The sequence below is a fragment of the Prionailurus bengalensis genome, chromosome B3, assembly GCF_016509475.1.
Source record: "Prionailurus bengalensis isolate Pbe53 chromosome B3, Fcat_Pben_1.1_paternal_pri, whole genome shotgun sequence".
In the NCBI taxonomy this organism is placed as follows: domain Eukaryota; kingdom Metazoa; phylum Chordata; class Mammalia; order Carnivora; family Felidae; genus Prionailurus; species Prionailurus bengalensis.
Window position 1 is genome coordinate 54,101,358 of NC_057355.1, and position 19,760 is coordinate 54,121,117.

General features: G+C 40.0%; 1 protein-coding gene across 1 annotated transcript in view; it reads right to left on the reverse strand.

The window, feature by feature from the left end:
* Nucleotides 1–19,760, reverse strand: part of SLC27A2 (solute carrier family 27 member 2) — a 44,187-nt gene that overhangs the window by 15,386 nt on the left and 9,041 nt on the right. The window contains exons 2-4 of the mRNA XM_043555448.1: nucleotides 18,807–19,016; nucleotides 13,716–13,874; nucleotides 11,040–11,164 (exon numbers count right to left, since the gene is read on the reverse strand). Coding sequence (XP_043411383.1) covers nucleotides 11,040–11,164; nucleotides 13,716–13,874; nucleotides 18,807–19,016 — 494 coding nt within the window. The remainder of the gene's footprint in view (nucleotides 1–11,039; nucleotides 11,165–13,715; nucleotides 13,875–18,806; nucleotides 19,017–19,760) is intronic.

Consider the following 19,760-nt stretch of genomic DNA (forward strand, 5'->3'; position numbering starts at 1 on the left):
CTCTGATAAGGGGGAGGGCCTTGGGTGTAGCAGTTAAAAACCAAACCAAAACAAACCTTGGATTGATTTTCATGTGAGAGGAGGCAGTAGGTCAGGAGAGAAGTATAGATGGATTTCATTTCTGAGTAGCTCCTTGGTCAAAAGGCTTGACCTCCTTCAGAAGTCCTAACCAGAGAGGTGGACAGATCCTGGTCACTGGTAAAAACTGGGCCCTTGTGTGGCCATTCTGAGGAGGAAATGTGTAGGGACCAGGGGTCTCATGCTAGTAGTAGTTCCTAACCAGGGTGTTCAGGAGAGTTACCTGAGAAGCCTTCTGAACCTGCATGAACCTTAGACATTATGACTGAGTGGGAACCTACTGTCTTCATCAGCTCCCTAGGTCACTGAATCTATAGATCTTTCTCAATTTATGATGACATTACATCCCAATTAAGTCACCATCCATTAAAATATTATAAGTCAAAAATGCACTTAATTCACCTAACCTACCGAACATTATAGCTTAACCTAACATACCTTAAATGTGTTGGGAACACATACATCAGCCAGCCTACAGAGCTGGGCAAAATTGTCTAACACAAAGCCTGTTTTATAATACGGTGTTGACTATCTCACGTAATTGATTGGATACTGTGAGAAACAGCATGGCTGTGTGGGTATCAGTTGTTCACCCTCGTGATCGTGTGGCTGCCTGGGGGCTGAGGCTCACTGCGGCTGCCCAGTGCCACCAGAGAGTATCGTACCATATATTGCTAGACGGGAAAAGATCAAAATTCAAAACTCAACGTATGGCTTCTACGGAGTGCAGATCACTTTCACACCATTGTAAAGCCAAAAAATCATAGGTCAAACCATTATAAGTTGGGGACCATCTGTATTTCCTTCTATAACCACCAAGTACCTCTAAGCAGGGAGACCCTACGTCTAGTTTGTTGGGGCCAGTCCTGCTTATGCTGTTGTCCTGATGTGCTTATCAATGACATGCTTTCACTCTCAAGTGTCCCCATCTGGATGGTGAATCGCAGGGGCACTCTTTCAGAAGGCACTATTCCCAGTAAGAATTATCAGCTTTTCAGAGACCACCCTCACCCCCCCCCCCCCACAGTGCTATCCCTCATTCCCCCTCTGGGAAGAAAACATCATAAAATATTTGAAGAATACTGACTTTGGCTTAAAAATAACCTCCAGACCTGGGGCTTACCTGCTCCCAGGCCTGTGTGGGAAGCTCCAAACTAGCATGCCAATGTGTAAACCCAAGACCTTACTAATCCATATGCAGCCCGTAATCACCCTCCTAGTTCCTTTCCTAATGGGTGGTGAACATCTGTCTCCCCCGCTTGGACTGTTAACTCCTCTGAGGCCAAATACATCTCTATATCACCTGCACTGTGTTTTTCCTACAGTGCAATAAAAGAAGGAATAACCTCCACCAGGAAGCCCTCAAGTTCCCTGTCTGACAGTTAATGGCTGGGACATCAGGACACCAGCAGGGCCTGGGGCACAGGGGAGCTGCAGGTGCCTGTGGTGCATGGGAAGCAGGCCAGCTTCACAGGTGCAGCTGTCACCTGCGGGTGGCAGTTAGCTGGGTTCAGAGTCACAATACCAACAGCTCAGTTTTCATCATGACATGAAGGATCTTATTACACCAGCAGGGGATTAAGTCTCTAAGCTGGAAGTGTTTGTGCACACGAAATGAAGGGCACTGGAGCCTTCTGAGATGTCTGGTTCTCATCTAAGTTTTGCTCACCACTGGTTGAGGGTACCGGGTGTGACTCAAGTCTTCCCTTCCCACAGGAGAAGCAGTGTTTCCTTATCACCAAAGTCACTCCTCAAAGGAGCCGTATTTTAGGTCAAGGGTCACTGGCTCATTTTTTCTTTAACAAGGATCAAACCTTCGATTCCACTTCAGAGGTGAGGGGTCACATGCAAACACACCCTGGGGAGTTAAATCTACACCAGGCTTTAATGACCGAAAGGTGAGAGGTCAGGGTGCCCAGAGAGGAATGGAAAGGACCAGGTAAATAGAGTAAACACAAAACATTTTTGGAGGGCTTTACTACTACGTGCCAGGTATTTGACCTTTATTGTCTTACTCATGTTTCTGCAGAATCATACCGAAATGTGATAGGTAATAACAGTATTTGCCTCAATTATAATCGAGGAAGCAGAGCCTCAAAATGATTAAAATAATTTGCCGGAGATCACACAGGTAACAACACAGTTGCTCCAAGATTCAAATCCAAATCTATGTGACTTAGAGAGAAGTCTTTCCTTTCGTTAAAAAAAAAAAAAAAAAAAAAGTGGGGCACCCACGTGGTTTAACGTTCAACATACTGAAAGGCTTTTAAATGGAGAATGTCACCACCCTGCTTACCTGCTTCCATCCTTTGCATCTATTTTACCATCTGGACGCAGACACCTTCCATTTTTGTAGCTGCTTCCTCTTCTCTCCATTTTCTAAGTTAAATGTTTATTCTGCTATCTTTTGATTCATCACTGTTAGACATTATTTATTGATTTTCTATTGTGCTAGAGGAAGATGAAGCTCTCTATCATCCTCTCCAGTTTTTTCAATATCACAATTATTGGTTAAATCAATTTTCAGTGCTCACATTATTTTGCTCATAATACATTGCTGATGAACCAAGGAATATGCCATGATCAAGTTCTTGAGTAAATTGTAATTTTTCCTAGAATTAACTGCCTCCTGCCCCATTGCTTCGTGTTCTTAGTTTCGATTCATAGGTCTTTCTTCACCCCCGCCAACAGCCTCGAAATACAATGTTCTTTATGGTGAAATCCACCAGATGCTAGAATTTCCTTTTTCAGACCCTTATGCTTCCTTTTAGCCTTCTGCTCCAGTCCGGACTGGTTACCTTCCAGGCCTGGGGATTCCCTTTGTCTCGCTTTCCTGGCTCCTGGCTACTCAGCTTTCCTCACTCTCCTGTTTGCATGGAACACTTTCCCTAGTAACTTCCTAAAGGAGAGTGTAGAGGAGGTAATTTATTTTGAGACTTTAAAAGTCTGGAAATATTCTTACTGTACATTTGATTGATAATTTTATTGGATATAGAATTCTAGAGAGGCAATACTTTTAACTTAGAATTTTGAAGGCACTGACCTTCCAGCTTCCAGTCTTGCAGCTAACAGTGTTGATGTTGCCAAGTCAAATGTTATTCTTACAGAATCTTTCCTCTCTCTCTCTTTTTTTTTTTTTTGGTAGTCTTAAGTTTCATCCTGATGTAGTGTTAAAAGTATTAATTCCACTCATTTTATTGGTACCCCCCTGGCTCTTTCAATCTGTCCTACAGTTTCGGGAAATTTTCTTTCCTTTTTAATTTTTTTTTATCTTAAAATGCTATATCTCTTCAGCATTCTTTTTATGTACAAATAGGCTGACCATTACTGTTTTCATTTCACTTTTTAAAAATATTAAAGTTCTATTCCTTCTTTATTTTTTCATTAAAGGATAGCTAACATATAATGTTTTATTAGTTTCAGGTGTACAACAAAGTGATTTGAGAATTCCATACATTACTCATGGTTCACAATTATTGACTATATTCCCTATGCTATACTTTTTGCCTCCATGGTTTTTTTATAGTTTGAATCTCTTACTCCCCTTCATCTATTTCACTTATACCCTTGTCCCTCTCCCTTCGGACAACCACCAGCTTGGTCTCTGTATTTATAATTCTGTTTTCTGCTTTTTTGTTCATTTAGCTTTTTAGATTCTACATGAGTGGAATCATATGGTATTTGTCTTCCTCTGTCTGACTTATTTCACTTAGCATTATACTCTCTAGGTCCATCCACGTTGCTGCAAATGGCAAGATCTCATTCTTTTTTATAGCTTAGTAATATATATGTATATATATATTATATTATATATGTATATATATACATATATATATATATATCTCATCTTCTTCATCCCTTTATGAAGTTCTCTTGTATTGCTTCTTTGATAATATCCTCCTCTCCATTTTCCCTATTTTACTTTCCTGATTTTCTATTAATTAGATGTTGGACCTCTTGGATTGATCTTCTATTTTCTTATCGTGCCTCCCCTCACATCCAACACTTTATCTTTTCTCCAACTTCAAGGTTTCTCAAGTTTATCTTCCAAACTTTCTATGAATTAAATAATTTAAATCATATTTTTATTTTCAGGAGGTTTTATTAGTTTTTTTTGTAGCATACTATTCTTGTTTCATGGATAGAATATCTCTTCTAACAGCTCTGAGGATATTAATTATAGGTTTTTGGAAGTTTTCTCCAACTCTTTGAGTTGATGCTGTTTCTTCTATTCTTTTGGTGATACTTCATACTGGAGGCTTTCCTCGGGTGTCTGCTGATCCTTGACGTCTGTTCATGTTCAGAAGTAAGGCAAGTAAAAGATGTTTGAGCAGCTTTGTGTGCAGAGGCAGTGACTATTGCTAAGCGGGCTGCATGGTCCTGTGACAGGGTAGTTCGACCTGAGGATCAGACTTCTCTGTCTCTTGCTTATAGGCATAAATTAGCTACGGAGTTCTAGAAGCTGTGCAGGGAAAGGGAGCTGGCGGTCTCTCTGGTTAATAAGTAGATATTTACTCAGTCTCTATCTTCAGTGCCTCATCCCTGCTGTCTTCCACTGCCCTCATTCCCTCATCCCTGCTGTCCTTGAGGTTCACAGCTCTTCAAGGTCTTCTCAAGAGAATAAACTTCCTGTCTCCTAAAGGGGTGTGAGAGGGGAGCAGAGGTCCAGCTACTTCTTACACAAATTTTCCAAAATCCTCCTATTTTCAAGCCTGAAACCTGATCCCATCTCTAGTTGTATTTGGTGCCTCTGATTTCTCAGGTTTCAGGAAGTCACTTGGCTTCCTTCTTGTTGGTACTGACCTATTAGGTTTCACCTTTCTTAGTATTGTGATGTCAGTGACCTTCATCTTTCAGCTCTCTGTTCTATGTAGTTTCCTGTTGTAATGCCTCTTAGTTTCTAAGAAGTGCAGTTTACATGTCTTTTCCTTGGTCTCCTTGTTTTTGGAAGATTTTCAAGAGGTGAGAAGGCAGAAGGCATTCACCATCTTAAAAAAACAAACTCCTGAGTCCATGATCTTGACAACTAACTTGCTACACTTCAGCCCGGCTCCCTCAGGAGAAAAGAAAGCAGCCACTGGACAGGAATCAAAGGAGGAGCCTCAATTTCTCTGCTTTACCAAAGGGGGCTTTCTCCCTCCAGCATATCTTCCCACTTGTGAAGCCAAAGGGACTGTCTAAAAACACCCTCTCTCCCCATCACTCTTCCATCGAAGGCCCTTTAGTGGTGCTTTGTCATTCACAAGTAAGTCTCACAAAGCAAAGCCCTTGTCACCTGGCCCAGCCAACCAGCCTCGCCTCCCGCTACACTGCTTTCAGCTCCCAATATGCCAGACCCTTCCTTCCACTCTGCGTACACTGCTCTGGGTAACCAGAAGCCCTTCTTTAGAAGTGCATGGTTGGAAACCATCTCTGCACCCTTCCAAACTCACCTTCTGGGTAAACTTCTCTGATCCTGCTCTCTTTCCCTCATTTGTTTTTCTGCTTTCTTTCCCTTCCCCCACCCCCTGCCCCTGGCCTGGCCCTGACAGGCCAAACTGGTCGCTCTTCCCTCTGTGCTGCTAAACACCCCTCCATTCTGTTTTCTGTCAGAATGGAGGTGATGCAGGGACAGAGATTTTAGGCTGGGAAAGGACCACAGGGGCTACCTAATTTTGGAAGGAAAGCAGATGATGCTAGGGATTTAACAGTAGGGAAGTAAGTTGAGTCTATTCAGTGGACTCAGGGTCCTGGTCTGTCTTCTTTCCCCTTCCAAATTTGACAACTTCTATGTGTGGCCCCTGGAACTCTTTTCTGGTTCCTTATTCCCTCTCCCCTCTGCTCCTCCCACCCTGGCCACATGCCTAGCAAGCAATACAAAACCTCATTTACACCCATCCTACAGCTTCTACCATCCTACTGGAGTAATATTGAGCTTTAGCAGTATCTTGTTCCACCACATATTTTTCCCCTAAATTACATTGTTTTTTTAGACAACTACACAAACAAAATGGGACATGACAGCTGCACACTGCAGAAAATGAACCAGAGTGGACTTTCATTGTAAACAGGTACGCTGGATGCCAAGTGCCAAATACAACAATGGAAGACAGGTAACATGGTGCAATAATTTTCTACAATCAATAACACCATAAATTCACTAGTCAACAGCTTTGTGAGCCAACTCCCACTCAACCCTACATGAAAGTGATTGACTAGTTTGGATGTCTTCTCTTCTTTCTTCTTTCGTGTCTCTGGGGAAGAATTTTCACTGATTCGTTTGATGATATGTGTGGAGCACCTACTATGAGCTGCACATTCTTTGGTACTGAAGGTAATGATAATAATGGCTACTATTAGTTGATTATTTACTAAGAGCCAGGTACTTTGTACATGCTTTCCGTATACATCATCTCATTTTTGTCTTCACAGCCCCCTATGAAGTAAGTACTATCATTTACCCTGCTGGATAATGGGGAAATGAGAGTCCTGCCTCTTGAGAACTACATTATTGCCTCAGGCTAATGGCTGCCAGTATTTCTCCCTGGTCCTCTGCTCTATCCGAGGAGCTACTGAATATGATTAAGACAAGGGACAAGCCTCCACCCCTCCAACGTTGTCTCAGATTCTCCTGATGAGAAATGCTTTGTGGAGGGGTGTCATTTGTTTTATCTGCTCAGCTAAGGCAGGAACTGCCTCCCTGATATCCACTGCTTGGGGGGGCTGGTGGTGTTAGCCCTTCCTGTGACAGCCTATTCTAGGCAGCTCTAAGAGCGAGAAACTTTCTGACTATGTTGATCCAGAGCCTTCCACCAAGCATTCTAGTTTTTATCCACGTTGTTTGAGAAGTCCTTTTGACACAGTCTTTCTTTAAGCTCCCTTTAAAGCCCTAGAATTTGGGTTTTCTATTGTGATCTATTTTTTAAAAATTATGGTTAAATACAATTTCCTATCTTACCCATTTAACCAAAAATATGGTTAAATACAATTTCCTATCTTACCCATTTTAAAATGTACAGTTCAGTGGTACTAAATTCATTCATTATGTTGTGCAACCATCACCACGATCCATCTCCAGAACTCTTTCATCTTGTAAAACTGAAACGCTATACTCATTAAACAATAACTCCCTATTCTCCCCTGCTCCTAGTCCCTGGCAATCCACCATTCTACTTTCTGCCTCTATGATTTTGATTACTCTAAGTACCTTATATATGTTGAATCATACGGTATTTGCCTTTTTGTGATAGGCTGTTTCACTTAATATAATGTCCTCAAGGTACATCCATGTTGTAGCATACTGCAGAATCTCCTTCCTTTTTAAGGCTGAATAATATTCCATTGTATGTACATACCATATTTGGTTTGTCCAAATTTGGCTTGGACCTTTGGGTTGCTTCCACATTTTAGTTATTATGAGTAATACTGTTATGAACATGAACATACAAATAATTCTTTGAGACCTTGCTTTCAATTCTTTTGGGTATAGAACCCAGAAATGGAATTGATGGATCATATAGTAATTTTATTTTGAATGTTTTGAGGAATTGCCATGCTGTTTTCACAGGGGCTGCACCAGTTACATCCCACCAATAGGATTCTAATTTCTCCACACCCTCATCAATGCTGGTTGTTCGCTGTTATTTATTTATGTTTTTATAGTAGCCATCATAATGAGAATGAAGTGGAATTTTACTGTAGTTTTGATTTGCATTTCCCTAATAATTAGTGATGTGGAGCATTTTTTTCATATGTTTATTGGCCATTGTATGTCTTCTTTGGAGAGATGTCTATTCAAGTCCTTTGTCTATATTTGAATCAGGTTCTTTATTTGTTATTGAGGTCTAGGAGTTCTCTATATATTCTAAATATTAATATCTCATAAGATATGTTATTTGCAAATATTTTCTCCCATTCTGGTTGCTGCACTTTTACTCTGTTGATAGTGTCTTCTGAGGCAGCATTTTGAAACTTTTATGAAGTCCACTTTGTCTATTTTTTCTTTTGATGCCTATGGCTTTGGTGTCACATTCAAGAAATCAGTGACAAATCCAATGTCATAAAGTTTTATTTCGTGTCTTCTTCCAACAGTTTTATTGTTTTAAGTCTTAAATTTAGGTCTTTTTTTCCATTTTGAGATAATTTTTGTATACGGTATTAGGTAAGAGTCCAACTTCATTCTTTTGCATGTGGATATTCAGTTTTCCCAGTGCTATTTATTGAAAAGATTGGCTGTCCTTTCCCCAGTAAATGGTCTTGGCACCCTTGTCAAAAATCATTTGACAACACATATGAGGGCTTATTTCCGGGCTCTTGATTCTATTCCATCAGTTTATATGTCTGTCTTTATGTTGGTACCATATTGTTTTGATTATTATAGGCTTGTAGAAAGTTTTGAAATTAGGAAGTGTAAATTCCCGAGTTTTGTTCTCTTTGAGGTTGTTTTGGCCATTTGGGGTCCCTATGACTTTTAGGATAAGTTTGTTCTGTTTTTGCAAAAAGTGTCATTGAGATTTTGATAGGAATTGCATTGAATCTATAGGTCACTTTGGGTAGCTGCAACATTATAACAATACTAAATCTTCCAATCTGTGAATATGGGGTGTGTTTTCATTTATTTATGTTTTCTTTAATTTCTTTCATCCATGTTTTCTAGTTTTCATTACATGTGTCTTTTACTTCCTTGGTTAAGTTAATCCCTAAGTATCTTATGTCATTGTTTTTTAATGTTATTGTTTTTTGTAATTGTCTTTTCAGATTTTTCATTGTTAGTGTATAGAAATACAACTGATTATTGTGTATTGACTTTGTACCCTGCTACTTTGCCGAATTCATTTATTAGTAAAAACAGTTTTTTGTCTTAAGGATTTTCTATATATAAGCTCCTATCATTTTTAAAAAGTCTTTAACTGAAAGTTTTTTTGAGGTAACTTTGATCATTCCTTACAATTCTTGTAAGTATTTTTAAAACAAACCAGAAATCAGGGGTAGGGGAGAAGCATGAGCAAACAGAAACTCCATATCCACTTCTAGATTTGATATATTCCATGAATTATACAACAAATCAACATATATTTTGAGGATATAAAACCCAAATCACATTTTTTTTTCAGCATCTGAGACAACATTATAAGGAGGGACAAAGGTGGAAGTGTTTATACGTGTGTGTGTGTGTAAGCCTGAAAGAGCTACACAAACATGTTTATTTTCTTCAAGTCGACACACCCTCCCCCAGGAGACTTCTAACTGACAAAGGGGTGCCTTTGAGGCCGAGAAGAAAAGCCAAACAGAAGGGCTCCATACGGATTTCTGAGTTTTAATAGAGAGGCATGCAATCTTGAAGGCCAGATGGGATACTAATGTGAAAAAAATTCAATAATGACATCAACAGATATTGCTGTGGGAAAGGTCCTAATCCAGCTCATAGCTAATTATGACGCTCATGAAGCTGTTGAATCTGCTGCCCAAATCAGAATAATATGTGCTAAGCCTAAACATTTCAGGGGGAACATATTACCTCTCTTACGTTAATCATACATCTTTCAGGGGCCAGAATTTAGAGGTTCATTCAACAGAGTTTGTTGATGTCCAGAACATGCCGGATGCACATCTCAGTGCTGGAGATCTGGCAGTGAACAAAGCCCCTGGTGCATGGAATGTTCATTTAACTGGGGGAGATAGACATTTGTCATATAAACCTGTACTATGTCAGGAGGGACAGTACCCACCCATGAGAGGGATGGTAAGGGATGAGGTGATATATTTGTTAATTAGTAGGAGGGGCCTCTATGATGAGCTGATCTGTGGGCAAAGACTGAATGAAGTGAGGAGAGGAAGAACCGGGGCAGGAGCATCCTAGATTCCTTTCCAAGTCACACAGTAGCTGTTATACAAGTTGAACATAACAGGTGCTTCTAAATAGCAATTTATCAACTTAGTGATCTTCTGAGTTTGCTGTCTTACAATGATTGAAAGGACTAAAAGAAGCAGAATCTGCCAGGTTTACTGCATTGTCTGGTCTAATGGTTCTCAACTGGAGTTGATTTTGCCTGCCAGGGGACATTTGGCAATGTCTGAAGACATTTTGATTATCACAGCCTGGGGGGAGGGAGAAGGTACTATGGCCATGTCCTGTGTAAACGCCAAAGATGCTACTAAACATCTATAGTGCACTGAATAACTCCATACAGCAAATAATGAATGGGCCCCAAATGTCAGCAGTGTCACCACTGAGAAACCTTGATTTGGCCCCCGGAAAGGCTGCCAGACCTCTGATGAGAGTGGAGGGACCAGGAAGGAGAAGTTCTTTTGAACAGCCCCATCAAGACATCTGGACGTCTGCAAACAGAGTAGATCCAAGGCCTCTGGAGTAACTTTGGGCGTCTGCTCCCAGCTTGTTGACAGACTTAGTCAAATGGTTTCAAAGCCACAAGGGGATTTTTTAATCAACATTAAGTAAAAATTTCCTGTGTGTCTTGTGGTATAAGACAAGTAAGGATGCGAGATGTGGTCCCTGCCATCAAAGTCTTTATAGCTTAGGGAGAAAAAAAGGTATGAAGACAAACACTTACAATGTGACAAGGGCCACAGAGGGGTAGAAATCAAATGATGTAAGGGAAGGGAGTGATGACTTTTGTCGGAGTGACCAAACAGGTTTAACATAGGAGGTATCATTTGAACTGGGCTTTGACAGTGAGAAGGCTTTAAACAAATAGGGAAGTGGAGGATATGTTAGACAGAGGGCGAGATGTGAAAACAGGTAAAAAGGTAGGGAATAATAATATTAATAGCAACTGCCACCTAGTAAATCCTCTCTATATGATAGGTGTGGTGCCAAGCACTTTATCATGACACACAATTGTAGTCTACACTGAAAACTGATAGATGTGTGAGAAGCAGCTGAAACCTAGCATGACCAAAGTTACTTGAATTTCTATCTTATTCATTTCAAAATGAATGAAGCAAAATGAATGAAGCGTTACCTGGGGTGAGTTGCATAAATACCGAAGAAGTTCACCAATATACTGAATGACAGTGACATTATATTTTCTGCAGTCATCCCAAAACTGGCTGGCTGAAAATTTGTTCCGCAAAACAAGAGTAGCACCTACAGAGAAGTGTATATAAAGTGTTAATAAAGAGATGCTACAAAAAACTCCCTGGTTGTATTTGTCATTTTTGAAAGGTAGAACTTTATTTTTTTTTTTATTTTTAAAAAAAAAATTTTTTTTTCAACATTTATTTATTTTTGGGACAGAGAGAGACAGAGCATGAACGGGGGAGGAGCAGAGAGAGAGGGAGACACAGAATGGGAAACAGGCTCCAGGCTCTGAGCCATCAGCCCAGAGCCCGACGCGGGGCTCGAACTCACGGACCGCGAGATCGTGACCTGGTTGAAGTCGGACGCTTAACCGACTGCGCCACCCAGGCGCCCCTGAAAGGTAGAACTTTAAATGTGAATTATATTCACAAACAAGTTTTGAGTATCAATTAGATTCAATACAAAAATGAATAAGACATGGTTTAGGATAAAACCAGGCTTTAACCAGGATAAAAACAGAGGCTTTCAATCTAGTGAGGGAAAAGACACATACAAACATCTTTCTAATAAGAGTCAGTGTGCAATAAATAAGAGTTTCAAATGAATCTCTAAGGGAATGTGAACATGAGTGTGCGTGTCTGTGTGTGTGTGTGTGAGTGTGTGTGTGTGTGTATTAATTCTGCTTGGGGGCAAGGGCTGAGAAAGGCATATTTTGGAAGAGGTAGATCTGAATTGTGTCTTGAGCAGTGAATATGAATAAAGGTAAGAGAATTCCAGGCAGAGAAAACAGTATGAAACAAAAAGATAGGACAGTCCAGAAGGCGTTGGAAGATAGCCAAGACTCAGTTGGCCTGTAACTGGAGTGGTGAACAGGGGGTGGCTCATGGGAGATGAGCCTAGAGAAGCAGCCAGGGGTGCCATCATGGAGAACTTGGAAGTGCCAGGTGGAGGAGTCAGACTTAACTTTGCAGGCAATGGAGAGCCAAGGTCTTGAACAAGCAGGAAATCTATTCTTTGATGGGTGAGGTAGACATAATAATGGTTCCCAAAGATGTCCATGTTCTAATCCATACAACCTGTGAACATTCTACCTTACATGGTAAAAAGAACTGTGTAGATGTGATTAAGTTAAGGATTCTGAGATGGGAAGATCATCCTGGATAACCTGGGTGGGCCCAAGGTAATCATAAATGGCCTTCTAACAGGAAGGCAGGCAGGTCAAGGGCAGAAGGGGATGGATGCAGAAACAAAAGGCTGGAGGAATGTGTTGTGAAGACATGCAAAAGTGGCCACAAGCCAAAGAATGCAGGCAGCTTCTAGAAGCTGGAAAAAGCAAGTAAATGGACTCTTTCCTAGAACTTCCAGAAGGGATACAGCTCTGCAGACACCTGGATTATAGGACTTCTGACTTTCAAAACAGAGAAAAAAATTATGTTGTTTTCAAGCCACTAAGTTTGTGGTAATTTGTCATAATAGCAATAGGGAAAGATGGGTAAAAAATATATATATCAATGTGAAACTATATCATATTACAATGGGTAAAAATAATATATATCACACCCAACCAAATTATAGTCATAAGATGTAGTAAAGTGAAATAAAAACATCTCAGAAATACTTTTTCATGCTCTTAGTTTAGCTTTACTCCTAAATATACAAGAGTGTGATGTTTTAGAAGAGGAAAAGATTTTTTAAATATGATTTTTTCTTCCTTAGAATGTATCTTTGGTGCTTAAGCAAATGTGTGAGCAGTGAATTAGTCCCTTTGGGAGCCTCAGAGTTCCCCAGTTCTTGAAGAGCCCAGCTATATGATCAGGCCCAGTCAGTTGTTCCTGGCTGATGTGGAGGCTGGTACTGTGGCTGGGGTAAGTATTTTACAGTTGATCAATAAGTTGATGAGGGAAAAAGAGAGGCTTGGGCCATCATGCATGCATTTATATATGTATGTGGATATATGTTATTATATATACATATATGAGTATTTAAAAGGAAATGCCACACGGGGGAAAAATTAAGTTTTTTTTTTTTTACTTAGAGGGTTAGAGATGGCTTTCTGGAAGAGGTGGACATTGGACTGAGTCTTAATGTATACAAGTGGCATAAAGCCTACTGAAAGGAAAAAAATGGCAACTCTAATTTGAATGGCAACATTTCAGAAAGAAAGAGAAGAGATGGAAAGCAAGGTATTCTGACCAGAGCTGAGGAGTTGCGTGAGGGGGGAAGAACGAAGTAGGATGGGGATGGCTAAGGGAGAAGTTTACATCAGATGCAGATGGAGATCCACATGCAGATTTCGGAAGACATAAATGACAGAGGGGAATTATTTACAGAACTTAAGAATCAAGTGTCTTAACTTGGATAAAAATGTTTTAAAGAAGTTTCCTCCTTGATATCCTGAACATCTGTAGCATTATTTATCAGACTAGCAGGCACGAGGAAATAGAAATGATTCTAGATACTTGCTGGTGATACATGAGCCAAATAGCTTTGCTGTTAACATTGAATTAAACGCTGTCCCTGGCAGACAGGAAAGTAGGCAAATTTTGTATTACTTTCCCTGTTGAGCACATATGAATGTGTACTGGACTCCAGTGCCCTGTTGAGAGAAAAGTCTTACCAGTCATGATACATCCATGGAGGCCGACCATAAGCGCAGCACTGTGGTACAAGGGCAGGGTGGTATAGATGACATCATCTTTCCTAATTCCGCTTGCAGTGGCAAAGCTAGCTCCATACCACAGGCGATAGTGATTGATCTTGGCAGCTTTCGGGAGACCTTTGCAAAGATACAAGAGAAGGCATGAGTGAGTCAGGATGGAATCATTCACAGACCAGTGGTTTGGAAGAGAGATCTGGCTTAGGAAAATCCATCATCCAGTGGTTAGAGAGTGCAGAGGAGAGGGCCATGACTGGTTACATCAAGAGCCAGCAAATTTCTTCTGTAAAAGACCAGATAGTCAATGTTTTAGGCTTTGCAGGGTCATACAACCTCTGTTAAAACTACTCAACTCTACTATTATAGCCAATATCAGCCAACCACAGAAAGGAATGAATTCGGTTGTGTTCAGATAAAGCTCTATTTACAAAATCAGGTTGGGAGGGGCTGTATTTGGCACACAGACCATAGCTTGTTGACACCTGAGTTAGATGTAATTAGAAGAAAAAGGCATGAATGTCTATCAAATTTTTGTTTTGTGCCTACCACCTTGTAAGGTATTTTCAAATTTCGTTTAGTTCTCATAATTAACAAGGTAAGTAAAATTATATTCTTTAATCCACAGATGAGAAGGCTGAGATTCAGAGACATTAAATAGCTTATTCCATTCCCATCACTTTCCTTCATAATCACTTTTATGCATTCTTTAAGTATTGTTCTAGAATTTCTTTATATAAATATAAGCAAATATGAAGAGTTGCTTATTGGTTCTTGCCCTTTCTCCACCCAGGGGCACCCGGGTGGGTCAGTCAGCTAAATGTCCAACTCTTGATTTTGGCTCAGGTCTTGATCTCACAGTTGTAAGTTTGAGCCCCGCCTCTGGCTCTGCGCTGACAGCACAGAGCTTGCTTGGAATTCTCTCTTTCCTGGGGTGCCTGGGTGGCTCAGTCTGTTGAGTGTCCGATCTCAGCTCAGGTCATGATTTAGCGGTCTGTGAGTTCGAGCCCCGCATCGGGCTCTGGGCTGATGGCTCAGAGCCTGGAGCCTGTTTCCGATTCTGTGTCTCCCTCTCTCTCTGTCTCAAAATTCATTCATGCTCTGTCTCTCTCTGTCTCAAAAATAAGTAAATGTTAAAAAAAAGAAATTAAAAAAAAAGAAAATTATTAAAAAAAAAAAAGGAATTCTCTTTTTCCTTCCCCCTCTGACTCTCCCTACTTTCTGTGTCTCTCTCAAAGTAAATAACCTTAAAAAATTCACACCTTTCTGCACTTTCTCCCCCTTCTACTTAGCAATTTATGGTAGAAAACTGTCCACATTTATACAAAGAAATTTCCCTTATTTATTTATTCATTCATATATTCTTCCCCTCTCTCCCTCCCTCCCTCTCTCTCAGTTGCATCAAGTCCTTTGTATGTTACGTTATAATTTATTTAACTATTTGGCTATTTCAAATGATGCTGTAGTGAATAGCCTGGTCCACATGGTAGTTTGCAGTATGAACAATGCTGTATTTGTAGGATAAACTTGCTGAAGTGAGATTGCAGGGTCAAAAGATAAACATCTTTTGTCATTTTGATAGGTATTGGGAGTGTAGTTTCAGTATATTTGCAATTTCTTACATGTAATTTATGTCACTTTTTTGGTAAGACTGTATTAAAAGGATATATTTATATTGTACCCAGGGGAGGGTGCCTGGGTGGTTCAGTCAGTTAAGTGTCCGACTTCCACTCACAGTTCGTGAGTTCAAGCCCTGTGACGAGCTCTGTGCTGACAGCTCAGAGCCTGGAGCCTACTTCGGATTTTGTGTCTCCCTCTCTCTCTGCCCTTCCCCCGCTCACAGTCTGCCTGTCTCTCTCAAAAGTGAATAAACATTAAAAAAAATTATGTTGCTTCCCAGGGGAAGTCAGTTTAGTGGGGGGAGGGCACAAAGCCATTACTAAGGAGCTGGGGCTAGAGGTTAAGACCTGAGTGGGTAAATGGACGTTGTGAACAGGAAGATAGTTCTCTGCAGACTCAGACCCTTCCATATTTGATGGTGCCTTTGATCAGTATTGCCTAAGAAACAGCCATTCATTATAAGGCAAAGCAGTATGTCCAGCACACTACCATAATTGTAAACACAATTCAAAATTCATTTTCTTTGACAGAGGGCCAGTGGCATTGTGTCAGTATCAATGCCCCATTCTACACTAATACGAAGACATAGAAGAAGGCATCAATAAATCAACTGTATCCATGGAAAAGAATTGTCTGGATAGTAAAAACTCTATAGTATATTTTTATTTTATTTATTTATTTATTTATTTATTTATTTATTTATTTTTCAACGTTTATTTATTTTTGGGACAGAGAGAGACAGAGCATGAACGGGGGAGGGGCAGAGAGAGAGGGAGACACAGAATCGGAAACAGGCTCCAGGCTCTGAGCCATCAGCCCAGAGCCTGACACGGGGCTCGAACTCACGGACCGCGAGATCGTGACCTGGCTGAAGTCGGACGCTTAACTGACTGCGCCACCCAGGTGCCCCATTTTTTTATTTTTATTTTTTTATTTTTATTTTTTTTCAACGTTTATTTATTTTTGGGACAGAGAGAGACAGAGCATGAACGGGGTATAGTATATTTTTAAAAATGAAATACATAGCCTTTGCTGCTTTGAAGTACTTTCAAAAATTTCCTAATTTAAGATTTTGTGTTAGTGAAGAAATATGAATGTTTGGTGGGTATTATGTAATTTTGTGCTAAGGACTGTGAGGAACTTTGTTCTCCAACTGATTAAATGAGTTCTTTTATGTAATCTTTACCAGAGTAACTTAGCAAATATTTTACTCAGAGATAAGGAGAGAAGTAAATACACTCCAAACCATTTATCTTCCAATTAAATATAAATTCTGAATTGCGGGATTAAATGAAGGAGTGTCCATTCTCTTTTCCTGTAAAAAATTTTTTTAAACGTTTATTTATTATTGAGAGACAGAGAGAGACGAAGCACAAGCATGGGAGGGGCAGAGAGAGGGGGAGACGTAGAATCTGAAGCAAGCTGCAGCCTCTGAGCTGTCAGCACAGAGCCCAACGCAGGGCTTGAATTTACCAACCATGAGATCATGACCTGAGCCGAAGTCGGAGGCTTAACCGACTGAGCCACCCAGGTGCCCCTCCATTCTCTTTTTCTCCCTAAAATGGATTTTATATCTGACTGCTAAAACCTGCAGATCTACTAAATGGGTTTTATATTTGACTGCTAAAATCTGCAGACCAACCTGCAGGTCTAATGTCTGGCATTAAGACAAGAACTCCTTGTCAGTAACCAAGGACTCCGTTTTTCTCAATCATTTCCCAAAGGTTACAATTAAATTTTACCATTCTATTAAGAAATGAGGGTAGAAGTCTCATATATTGAGGTACTATCTGTACATAGGGGAAGCATTTGGTTAACTATGTCATTCCACCATTCTGTTGGCATGCTAGGATATAACTGCCGGCAGATGGAAAAAGGATGGACATGCTTTGGGCATTGGTTTTAATATGCCATTCCCAATCTCCCTTCTTCATTTACTTAAAGAAAACACTAAGTGAAAGTGATTGTATGAAGTGAAGTTGACATTCAGGTCTGAAAACTGGGAGAGCAGATGGGTGCCGAGGGCCTGTTAAGGTGAAGGAGGGAGTGTTTATAGGCTGGTGTTGAGATAAAAGGCTCAAAGGAAACCTTAGCTTTACCTATAATCAGTTAGAGTGTTCTACAAGGAAACTCATGTGTGCGTTACCTTAAGTTAAAATTTTAGGGGCTCCTGGGTGGCTCAGTCGGTTGGGCGTCCGACTTCAGCTCAGGTCATGATCTCACGGTCCGTGAGTTCGAGCCCCGCGTCAGGCTCTGGGCTGATGGCCCAGAGCCTGGAGCCTGCTTCCGATTCTGTGTCTCCCTCTCTCTCTGCCCCTCCCCCATTCATGCTCTGTCTCTCTCTGTCTCAAAAATAAATAAACGTTAAAAAAAAATTTTTAAAAAAATAAAAAAAATAAAATTTTAATCAAAAGAGAGAAGATTCACATATTCAGTTTTCCAATATTAGTAATAATGGTCAGCATGCTGGTACTGGCTTCCTGTCCTCCTTCTAACTATATCCCTCAGGCCTCATATTATTAACATTTTCATAATGTTTTCCCTGGCCTATATTAGGCAGACACCACATATCTGTTAAATGGAAGAACTGGGCAGTATTGTGGCAGAGAGGTCAGATTTATGAGCTGTGGAGTCAGCCTACCAAGGTGAATCTTGACACTTCTATCTGTCTTGAGAAGTTCTTACCCTCTCAGTTTCTGGATTGGTAAAATGGGAATAAGATTGGTATCTGTCTTAAGGATGGTAGGAGAATTGTATGAACATAGACCATAAAGCTCATAGGAGAGTGGATAGTGCATTCTATCTTTAATAGTGCATGTTCTATATAGCAATGTTCCAATAACACTGTTAATTGGCAGTGTTTTCTCTTAGTGGCTCATAAAGTTATGGTGCAGCTTACAGTTGAAGATATCCTAGACTGGATGAAATACACTATTTTAGGCCCTGGGCTACAGCCATCCTATACCCACAGCACCAAGTCAGTGTTGCATGGGAAGATAGCGGTAAAAACATTTATGTAAAATACAACCCCATTATTGTCCTAATGTCTTCTTTGGAGTCCCATTAATAATTGGTTATACATTATGTGTGGACTTGGAATATAATATAATAAAAATCCAACAATCATTTAAAACTTCCAAAAACCTATTCAGTGCCAAATTTCATCCATCCTCACAATTATTTTTGTATTTCTTGCTTAACCTATTTATCTGTTCTACATACCAACTAGGGGAAAATATGTGTAGCCTGGGCAAACCCAAATAGGATTATATGCTATGAAATAAGATCAGTTCCCACAGGTGAAAGAGCTAAATCCTCTAACTATTAGTTATTGGGTAAGTTTTGCCAAAGGAAAAGACCATTTGAAAACCTAACCCAACATTTAACTCCTTCAGGATTGGTCCATTTCTTTGAGAATCCTCTCTTTATTTTTACCTGTGGTTCCAGAAGTATAAATGTATAAGGCAGGACTGGAAAAACTGACTTCAGACCTCCACGACTCTGGAATAGGTTCTGTTGACACTTCATCCACTTTGTCCAGTAAAGATTCAACCCCATCCGTGTTAGAAGTTCTGCTCACATAATAGATGGACACATTATCTTTTTTCAGGCTTGGTAGCACCTCTTCCACAGCTTCTTGTAGTTCTTAATAAGGAAAAAAAAAATCCAAACACATTAAATTAGTCCACTTTAAAAAGTTCTATTAGTATAACAAGCCTCACAGTAATTATGTTTTTGGCATAATTTTTGCTGAACTGTGTAGACATGACAAGTGGAGTTATAGTCACGTGATATTAAACATGGAATTTGCTACATGTGAAAAATATCACAAGATTTCAAAGTTTGAGGGAAGGCTAGGTTTTAATGGTTTCATAAGCGGCAGATAGTTGGTTGAAATCTGTACAAATGGACACGTGGATAAAAACCAAGATATATAAGCATATAACTTATAAGCATGTCTGGTATACATCTCAAAATACTCCAGAAATGAATTTGGTTATTCCTAATATATGTGTCCCCTAGTGATGAAAAAGAAAAAAAGAAAATTTTAAGGTAGGAGACGAGGAATGAAAACAAGGCAGCCATGCTAACTAAGATGATAGAAGTGAACTTTATATAATATATATATGTGTGTGTGTATACACACACACACACACACACACATATATATATATATATATATATATATATATTAATGTTTATTTTTGAGAGAGAGAGACAGAGCACAAGTAGGGGAGGGGCAGAGAAAGAGGGAGACACAGAATCTGAAGCAGGCTCCAGGCTCTGAGCTGTCTGCACAGAGCCTGATGCAGGGCTTGAACCCATGAACTGCGAGATCATGACCTGAGTCGAAGTCAGATGCTTAACTGACTGAGCCACCCAGGTGCC